Source organism: Oncorhynchus keta, chromosome 28 (genome assembly GCF_023373465.1).
Source record: "Oncorhynchus keta strain PuntledgeMale-10-30-2019 chromosome 28, Oket_V2, whole genome shotgun sequence".
In the NCBI taxonomy this organism is placed as follows: domain Eukaryota; kingdom Metazoa; phylum Chordata; class Actinopteri; order Salmoniformes; family Salmonidae; genus Oncorhynchus; species Oncorhynchus keta.
This window is the reverse complement of record NC_068448.1, coordinates 16,929,301-16,939,525: the sequence shown is the minus strand read 5'-3', so window position 1 is coordinate 16,939,525 and position 10,225 is coordinate 16,929,301. Positions and strand designations below refer to the sequence as shown.

The 10,225-nt window shown below is 42.3% G+C and overlaps 1 protein-coding gene across 7 annotated transcripts in view; it reads left to right on the top strand.

The window, feature by feature from the left end:
* The first annotated feature begins 452 nt into the window (after nt 1-452).
* The window catches only part of nfatc2a (nuclear factor of activated T cells 2a), a 43,688-nt gene continuing 33,915 nt past the window's right edge, over nt 453-10,225 (top strand). The window contains exons 1-4 of one of the 7 annotated variants that reach the window (XM_035740086.1): nt 453-599; nt 785-834; nt 5,619-6,549; nt 6,745-6,913. In XM_035740086.1, coding sequence (XP_035595979.1) covers nt 816-834; nt 5,619-6,549; nt 6,745-6,913 — 1,119 coding nt within the window. In that variant the 5' untranslated portion in view covers nt 453-599; nt 785-815. The other 6 variants (XM_035740085.1, XM_035740084.2, XM_035740083.2 and 3 more) reach the window with 6 other exon arrangements.

Here is a 10,225-nt window from a genome sequence, read left to right as displayed (position 1 = left end):
TTCCGTCTTATATTAGAAGTTTCCAATAGAAAGTTGAATGGGTGAAACTGAGAATTCCTCAAAAAGATTCCATGTTTGACATGACAAGCAAGCCAACCAATAGCCACATTTGATTTCCAGCAACATATCCCACAGGTTCAAACCCAGACTGTAATTAATTGAATAGCCTATATGACTACTTCTGATTTTTACAACTCAATTAAAAGGTACAAGTTACAGTAAAGTGACCATCAAACATTAAAATTGTGTAGCCTAAAACATTTATGTACTGTATATAGTATACATACTGTTTTATTTTTTTTTGCCTCTGTCCTACAGTAATTCTTTCACATCCCTACAATGAAGTTATTGTGTGCCACTGCCTGCGAGAAGCCGCAGAAATGCCCTGGCGCATGAGCCGGAGACGTCATGGATTCCTGAGCGTGGGCTTAGCAGGAAAGCCCTGAGTCTCTGAGAGATGGAGCCGCTCCAGGTTTCCATGGCGAAGTGCATAAACAGGAGGAAACACTGAGGGAATCCCGTTATTTTACAGCATTGGACCATTATAAACACCCAGAGCAGGGAAGGAACCCGCTCTTGATACTCAAGTAATCCTCAGAGTAAGGAAAAGAAGTTCAACTATAGCTTGCTGGAGTCTATTTTAGCTCCATGTTTCTGAATTTATAAACGACTATTGGACGTCTAATACTTCATTTTTATTTAGCCTTTTACGCGAGTGGATTTCTATTGCTATGATAGGATAATATTTTTTTATAATTATTTTTACTGTATTCCAAATGTTTAGAGAATCTTGGAGATTGGCACAGTACCACAACATGAGGTCGATGGATCAAGGTATGGATGCCGCGTGCTGAATTGTGATAATCTGGTAATTTATCAACCCTATTGATTTTCGAGTAGCCTAATAGCCTAGGCCTGGACGTATGTACATGTAATTTTACATTGTATATTCGACAAAATAGGGTTTATGGATTCGTTAGTTGTCTAACGTATGTGATATATCTGTACAGGTAGTGGTTTGGGAAATAACTGACGCCCGTGAGTTGATCAACCTATAGCCTACCAGGCGATTCGCTATTACATGCCCCCCGGTACAGCCATTGGGGAACACTATAGCGCAGTGTAAGGTAGGCTAATGTAGGGGTTATACGTCATTGTAGTCACATGAATATGACGCTTCAGGTTATAATTCTAATAGTTTACATGTATTACCAGTAGGCTAACCTCATTCTTAAAATAACATTAATGACTCTATAATGGGCAGTAATGTATCAAAATTCACAATAATACTATAATGGTAAAGATGTATAATAGACATTGTTAGCTGTTACCTAAAGCCTATGGGATGGGACATGATTTAATTTGCATTATTAATTGTGAGTTCAGTATGTTGACTGGGTAGGCTGGGAGTTCAGTATGATGACTGGGTAGGCTGGGAGTTCAGTATGTTGACCGTCCTTGGGAGTTCAGTATGATGACTGTCCTTGGGAGTTCAGTATGTTGACTGTCCTTGGGAGTTCAGTATGTTGACTGTCCTTGGGAGTTCAGTATGTTGAGCGTCCTTGGGAGTTCCGTATGTTAACTGTCCTTAGGAGTTCAGTATGTTGACTGTCCTTAGGAGTTCAGTATGTTGACTGTCCTTGGGAGTTCAGTATGTTGACTGTCCTTGTGAGTTCAGTATGTTGACCGTCCTTGGGAGTTCAGTATGTTGACCGTCCTTGGGAGTTCAGTATGTTGACCGTCCTTGGGAGTTCAGTATGTTGACCGTCCTTGGGAGTTCAGTATGTTGACCGTCTTTGGGAGTTCAGTATGTTGACCGTCTTTGGGAGTTCAGTATGTTGACCGTCCTTGGGAGTTCAGTATGTTGACCGTCTTTGGGAGTTCAGTATGATGACAATGCCAAGGCAAGAGACTTTCAGGTAAGGTATGCATGGCTATTTAACAGTTTGGTTTGGAATTAATAAATTTAACAAATTATAAAAATGTGTATTTCATTAATAAGCCATTTCACACGTTTTTTGCTATCAAGGCATTATTAGGCTGCACCTAATTTTAGCATGGGACTCTTTTTCAGTTATTGTTGCTAAGAGCAGTTAGGAGTAGGACCCACACATATTTCAGACTTTTGCTGTAAACTTTTACAATATAACTATTGCGGTATGGTGTTATTACAAGATGTTATTACAATGCTATAACAATGGTTGTACTGTAATAGCTGATACTTTAGGGTTTGCTGGTGTAATAACTACAAATGGTGTTGTTCCACTGTCAAGTTTATCACAAATATTAAGTATCCTATTAAAAAACATGTTTAGACACCAAGGAGCGCAGGCTGCGGTTTAAATGACAATAATCTGTCAACTTTCTCTAGCCTGATCCTAGATATGTATGTGCTGTTTAATCAACTCCTATGGTCATTGTCATGCCACAGCACAAACAGATCTGGGACCAGAAGTCAGGCAATTCAATGTAAATCAGGGCTCGTATTCATATAGCGTCTCAGAGAAGGAGTGCTGATCTAGGATCAGTTCCCATTGTCCTTGTAATCATATTTATTATAATCGAACATGCTAAACTGAGATCAGCACTCCTAATCTGAGATGCTTTATGAATGCGGGCCCTGATTTTGGGCCACATAATGTTGTTTTTTAGTACAATCCGACTGAGCACATTGCACGCTGGGAGGTTCAGTTTGAACACTACAGCATTCTGTGCTGTTTCATGAGTACAACCCACTAAGTGTGGTCTTGGTTACGTATAGCGGGTGGGGCCTGTCTACAAGAGGATTCTAATATTCCATAACTTTGCATACATTAGGAAGAATTCTAAACAATGGGACCAGCGATGCTGGTTAGCAACGACATTGGTCCCATGAATCTGTTAATTTTTTTAAAAGCTTCCTCATGGAATTATTAGGTTGTCCTGACCTGGGTATCTTCAACCTAGTCTACAGTACTGCCTTCACTCAAAAAAATTGAGGTTCAACAAGGGTTCTTCTAAGATGCTCAAAGTTCTTAGAAGAACCTTAGTGTTCTTGGCATGGAAAATGACCCCCAAAAGGTTCTTCCAAGAACCCCATAAGAGGTGGGGTTTATCGAGGAACCTTCTTAGTTGGTGGGGGCTCTTGCAGGAACCTAACTGCCCAACTAAAACATTTGATTTTAAATTTGAAAGGACAGCAGAGGCAGGCACTTATCTGAACAATGTAAAGATCTTCTCAAATTAAGGTAAGGTTTGTCCCCTATATAATCTAAATTGATAGTGTCTTATGATGATACCATCTATCTTTTTATATTTGTGCAAATCTTTCTAAAACAGAAAATGGACACAATTCAATGGATATCAATTATCAAAAATTATCCTCACCTACATTATGGACAAGGTATGTGTATGAAACCATTATAAAAAATAAAACAATCATTCACATTTACCACAAAAACTAAAGTATGAATACTGTCATGTGCAGGTTTTGTTAAACATCTTTATAATTACTATTTTTTGGATTCACAGATTTCACCCACTGCCTACACCTTTGATGAATATAACAGGAAACCTGTTCGATCACCATGCACTGCAAAATCATTGTGGCTATGGATACGGAGAACATCAACACATTAACATCAACACTCCAGAGGATATACCCATTGGACTTAGGGCTCTGCTGGGAGTTTCTTTTATTTATTCTGCTATGCCACTAAAATCCTAATAAACACGGACAACTAAAAGATTGTGTTATTGTTATGCGTATTATTAATAATGATAATAGGGGAGGGGGGTAGTTAAAAAATGAACCCCAAAAGCATATTCAAAAGGTTCTCTGAGGAACCATTAAAAGGGGTTCTTTAAACAACTTATTGGGCTTCCCCCACAGTTTCAATTTGAAGAACCCCGAAAATATACTCCAGGAATATTTTCTTTTTAGAGTGTTACAAACATTTCCACCGAAACAGTCGAATCCTGAAGCCTTTTCCATTGGATTTACATGTAATGAACCAATGCCAGCTTTAGAAATGCCTTTGTCAAATGTAGTTTATAAAGGGTCTGGTATAAACGTGTATTTGTAAGTAATACATTCATTAGAACATAGACCATACCAGTGAACTTATTTTTTGTTGTTGCAATTATTCATCATTTAAATATTTATTGACTCATTGATACAGCATCTGGGATGATGGGTGAAAATGGATGACAATGCTCTAATGCTCATCCAGTAAGCCAGTCTAGCATCCTTTCATACTGTAGGCTATATAAGGCGACTCTAGTTGGGCATATCTGTAGTTTGTATTAAAAGTTACAGTAAGATATCCCTATATGCCATGCGTAATTGCTTGGTGCCAGACACCCGGGGGCAGCAGCACATCAACTGTACCACTGATGCAACTCATCACTATGAAGTTGTGCAGCTGCAGCTGTTCTGTCAATGATCATAGGGAGGCGTGATCACTCCGCCTTTGACACCTTGCACCGTATTTATTTAGGGCTTCTATATGAAAATAGACACGCCTTATCTCTCTATATGAGGTTTAGTTTGAAAGAGGAAGTTTAGCTGCTATTACGTTGCACTCGCTGCTCGTTCTTTTCGCAGTTTTTTTTTACTGAGGCATCAGTGGCGTATTATCGCTTCAATTGAGCAAGTGAAGATTCTATCATAGCCTATCCACCTCCGCCAAGGCCTCTGACATCGCAAGGCCTTCGTGGATGAAGAGAACTGCCAGAGTAACATCATTGATTATACAACATATCTGCTTCCTTTCATTCTTATTATAAGTAGATTGATTCAATAAGACAGATGAGCTCGTTTTACGACAGAAAAGACCCTAGTGAGTTAGGGCTGGAAGAGGAACTGAGTCAAGTAAACTGCCAAGATGAGTTGGAGTTTGATTACCTGTTTGAATATGAACCACCTTGCAACAACTTTCCCGGGGAAGATCAAGGTTTGTCCAATGGCTTGTCAAGTCTCCCGCGCGCTTTTCACATTTTAGACGCTTATATTACTTTTCAACGTAAAACGTTAAATGCAGTGGCGTCATTGAAAACAAATAAACAGCGATGTGATTTTGACAGAATGCTATTTTCCTTCCACTTATAGTTCTAGTAAACATTACTAAAAGGAAATTGATTTTTTTTCACAAAAATTATACAATTGATCCTGCATTTGCTCTGCAGGTCTGTATACATTGTATAATCATGGCTAGCTTGTTTCAACACACTTTCTAACTGGAAAACATAATCTGTCATTTGTTTTATGTGCATGCTTTAATGTTTACAAATATTCTAACAGTCACAAGGAGCCCCATTTGATAATGTGAATAGTTTCCACACCTAAACCTTTTTGTTTTCAATGATTGTTAATCAAACTGATCAAAATGATTGAATAAAAATGATTGACAACATTATTATTTGAAATGGTTGTTTGTTGAATTCAAAGAACATATCATTTCTGTTTAATGTGGCTCTCATGTGTATTGCAAACATGGATCCAAAGTTTTGTAAGATGTGTGATTTCGGAGAAAACGTAATATCTTCAGTAATTTTACAGACAATGGACAGTCCGTTTATAAATAATATATTTTCTTCTGCTCATTTCTCTTCCTTGTTCCCTATCTACCTTTCAGCAGATGAGCCAAATCTCTCCTCACTGAGAGTCCTCAGTGTTGCATCTCATCTGGCATACCCCCTGGAGGAGACTTCCCCCTACGACATCAAGTGCAGCGAGCACAACCCAGAGAGCCTTTCTGGTTATGAACACCTGGAGGCTAAAAACTACCTGGACCACACCAGGCCTGGGGGTATCGCCCTGAGCCCCAGGATCGAGATCACTCCGTCACGTGAGCTCTACAGCCATGGACGAGACTCCCTACAGAACCACCCTCTGAACATCAGTCCCCGGCCCACTCTGACCGTCCCTGGCCACGACAGCCTGGTATACCGAGAGCCCCAGTGCCTGAGCCCAGCCAGCAGCAACTCCTCCACCAGCTGGCACTCGGAGAGCTATTCCCCCTGGGCCTCCCCTTGCGTGTCCCCAAGTAGTGGCCAGACCGGGGCCGGAGACCTCTGCCCCCGCTTCCAGAACATCCACACCGCCTCCCCCCGCACATCCCCAGGTACTTCCCCCCATACTGAGGAGGGCTGTCTCGGCCCCCGTTCGCCCTCCCCATCCATTAGGCCAGGATCCCGCTCCACCTCGCCACAGGGCAAGCGCACCTACGACATGTACAGGAATCCCAGCCTGGTCACTGGGATCCGTTCCCGCAGTCCCTCCCCACACGGGGGCCACGGGGAGCACTCCCAACAGAATGCAAGTGCCCATTACGGGACCCCCAACAGTATGGCTAAGGCCATGAACGGCTACGGCACTGTCCAGCCTGGTCTGGTCCCCACCAAGGTAGTGAAGACGGCCAACCAGGCGTACGCCCTCTACCCAGAGAACCACAGGGAGGTCAACTACCTGGTGTCCTGTGAGCAAGACGTTAAGAGTAAAACTGGGGCGGAGTCCTTCTTTGTGATCCCTCCCATCTGGACCAAGCAGCTGGTCCCCAACCTCTGCAGGTGAATGGTGTAGGAAGCCTGTACTGTATAGATAAAGGGTGCAGTGGAATACTTTCTGCCTAACCAGGGACACACCCATATTATGAATAAGATTTAGTGTCTATTACATTGTATCAGTTATATGACTACATTAGGAGCTTTAGGAAGCCTAATCACAGACAATTAACCCTTTTTTCCATATCTTATTTCCTGTAGCATCCCATTTTCTTCTCTGCCCCCTCTGGAATGGCCTGTCCCCAGCCATACAGACCAGTACGAGCTCCATGTTGACGTGCAGCCCAAGCCTCATCACCGAGCCCACTATGAGACAGAGGGGAGCAGGGGAGCGGTCAAAGCCCCCACTGGAGGTCATCCTGTCGTCCAGGTACGCCGCTGGCTCTGTATCACTCTTAGAAAAGGAGGTGCTTTTGGGAACCTTTTTTTGGTTCCATGTAGAACGTTTTCAACAAATGAAGAACCATCAAGAACCCTTTAGGAACCATTTGGTGAAAGGAATCTACAGTACCTTGCAGCAAAATGTTAAAACATATCCTAAAACCAAAGAGGGACAGGCGAAGAACCCTTTATGGTTCTAGGTAGCCCATTTTAATGTAGGACACTCTGAATAGGAAGGCCTGTTGCGTGTAATGGTATTTCCTAGTCATCATTACAGCATGTGGTACTACTGCCCCAGGGCCTGGCTTATGAAAATGACTACTGTGTGTTACCGTGTACGCTCTGTCATCCTTTACCTCATCTTTTCTCTCTCCTTCTCTCTCACTCCTCTCTTTTCTTCCCAGCAGCCTGCCACACTCACTGAAATGAGTTATATCTTGCACTGATGTCTTATACATGGCAGCTAATGTATCCTCACACTAACTCCCATACTTACTACAGTAAAACCTTCCTAGACTATTATTTATTGAATTTTCTATGAACAATATACATTGAATATACCAAACATTAGGAATGACCCTTTTGCCCTCAGAACAGCCTCAATTCGTCTTAGCATGGGCTCTATAAGGTGTCAAGAGGTCCACAGAGATGCTGACCCATGTTGACTCCACTGCTTCCCACCGTTGTCAAGTTGGCTGGATGTCCTTTGGGTGGTGGACCATTCTTGATACACACAGGAAACTGTTGAGCGTGAAAAACCCAGCAGCATTACAGTTATTTAAACACTCAAACTGGTGTGCCTGGCACCTACTACCAAACCCCATTCAAAGGCACTTAAATCTTTTGTCTTGCCCATTCACCCTCTGAATGGCACCCATACATAATCCATGTCTCAATTGTCTCAAGGCTTACAAATCCTTCATTACCCTGGCCCCTCACTTTCATCTACACCCCTAACCCGAACCCCTTTACACACTGGTCTCATGACAGTTGTCTCAGGAGACAGGAGTGGTGAACTTTTAGTCAGGCATACTCATATGAAAAACAGAAATGTAAGCTGAAATTAAAGCGCAACTGAAGGCAATAACATATCTGAGAGAAAATGGCCTTTGTGGCATCGATATTGTTCAGAAACATTTATTCTAGTATCAAATTTACTACAAAGTGTAAATATGAACATTTTGGTCATAAAGTGACATGAATACGTGGTGTTGAACAAAGGTAGCTGAGTCTGACACAGTGAGTAAAATAGTCTACTGCTGCAAATACTAAACAGGCCATTTGAGAAACCGGTTGCCATGGTTGCAGTGAGTGAGTCAGAATGAGGGGGACTGGGAAAAGTAAAGTGAAGAGTTCAGTCTGGGACTGGGAGGGAGTTTGGACGTGCCTAGCCAGCCACATGATTGGATGACACCAGGCACAACTCACTGACCGTGAGAGACAGAAAATAGAAAGTGAGAAATGGTTAATTTCCACTCGGCCAGGTTCTGACAGTCAACAACCACAACAAGGAAGCTTTCATTACGTTGCCGTGGAAACTTTAAAATATGAACTGAAAATTATAGGCCCTGCTTAAAATATACAGATGACCGTCAACATGTGGAAATGTCTTCTATTAAAGAGCATCTGAACACACTGATTCCACATCTATTTCTCTGTTGCTCACTAAGAAAACAAGATTTGTCTTGGGGTGTAGTGCGGTGGCAGTTACTGATGTTTGTCCCCCATGAGACACCATAGGAACAAAGCCAGTATCACTTCCTCAAAATAGTCCGAATGAATCCAAGAGAACTCAATAAATCTGTCATTAATTGAGACGTTTTTGTAGAGAAGGTTTAGTCGCACAATTATACATCTAGCACAGGTGTCTGATGCAGTATTTATCAAGTTAAATGTGAGATATGTTGACTTAGGTACAGTGCATTTGGAAAATTATTCAGACCTCTTGACTTTTTCCACATTTTGTTACGTTACCCCCCTTATTCCAAAATCACTCTGCACACAATACCCCATAATGACAAAGCAAAAACTGTTTTTTGAAATGTTTGCAAATGTATTAAAATAAATATACTTACATAAGTATTCAGACCTTTTATTCACTACTTTGTTGAAGCACCTTTGGCAGCATTACATCCTTGAGTCTTCGTGGGTATGGTGCTACATGCTTGGCACACCTGTATTTGGGGAGCTCCTAGTCTTCTCTGCAGATCCTCTCAAGCTATGACGGGTTGGATGGAGAGCATTGCTGCACAGCTATTTTTAGGTCTCTCCAGGCATGTTCGATCGGGTTCAAGTCCGGGCTCTTGCTGGGTCACTCAAGGACATTCTGAGACTTGTCCTGAAGCCAATACTGCTCTGTCTTGGCTGTGTGCTTAGGGTTATTGTCCTGTTGGAAGGTGAACCGTCGCCCCCAGTCTGAAGTCGCGAGCGCTCTGGAGCAGGTTTTCATCTAGGATCTCTGTACTTTTCTCCGTTAATCTTTCCATCGATCCTGAATATTCTCCCAGTCCCTGGCACTGAAAAACATCCCCACAGCATGATGCTGCCACCACCATGCTTCACCGTGGGGATGGTGCCAGGTTTCCTCCAGATGTGACACTTGGCATTCATGCCAAAGAGTTCAATCCTGGTTTCATCAGACCAGAGAATCTTGTTTCTTAAGGTATGTCAGTCCTTTAGGTTCCTTTTGTCAAACTCCAAGCGGGCTGCTCCTTTTACTGAGGAGTGGCTTCCATCTGACCACTACCATAAAGGCTTGATTGGTGGAGTGCTGCAGAGATGGTTTTCCTTCTGGAAGGTTCTCCCATCTCCACAGAGGAACTCTGGAGCTCTGTCAGAGTGACCATCGGGTTCTTGGTCACCTCCCTGACCAAGACCCTTCTCCCCCAATTGCTCTGTTTGGCTGGGCAGCCAGTTATAGGAAGAGTCTTGGTGGTTCCAAACTTCATTTAAGAATTATGGAGGTCACTATGTTCTTGGATGTTTTTGTATCCTGCCCCAGATCTGTGCCTCAACACAATCCTGTCATGGAGCTCTACGGACAACTCCATCAACCTTATGGCTTGCTTTTTGCTCTGACATACATTGTCATCTGTAGCACCTTATATAGACAGGTGTGTGCCTTTCCCAATCATGTCCAATCAATTGAATTTACCACAGGTGGACTCCAATCAAGTTATAGAAACATCAAGGATGATCAATGGAATCAGGATGCACCTGAGCTCAATTTTGAGTCTCATAGCAAAGGGTCTGAACACTTATGTAAATGTATTTGCAAAAATGTACGAACATTTCTAAAAAC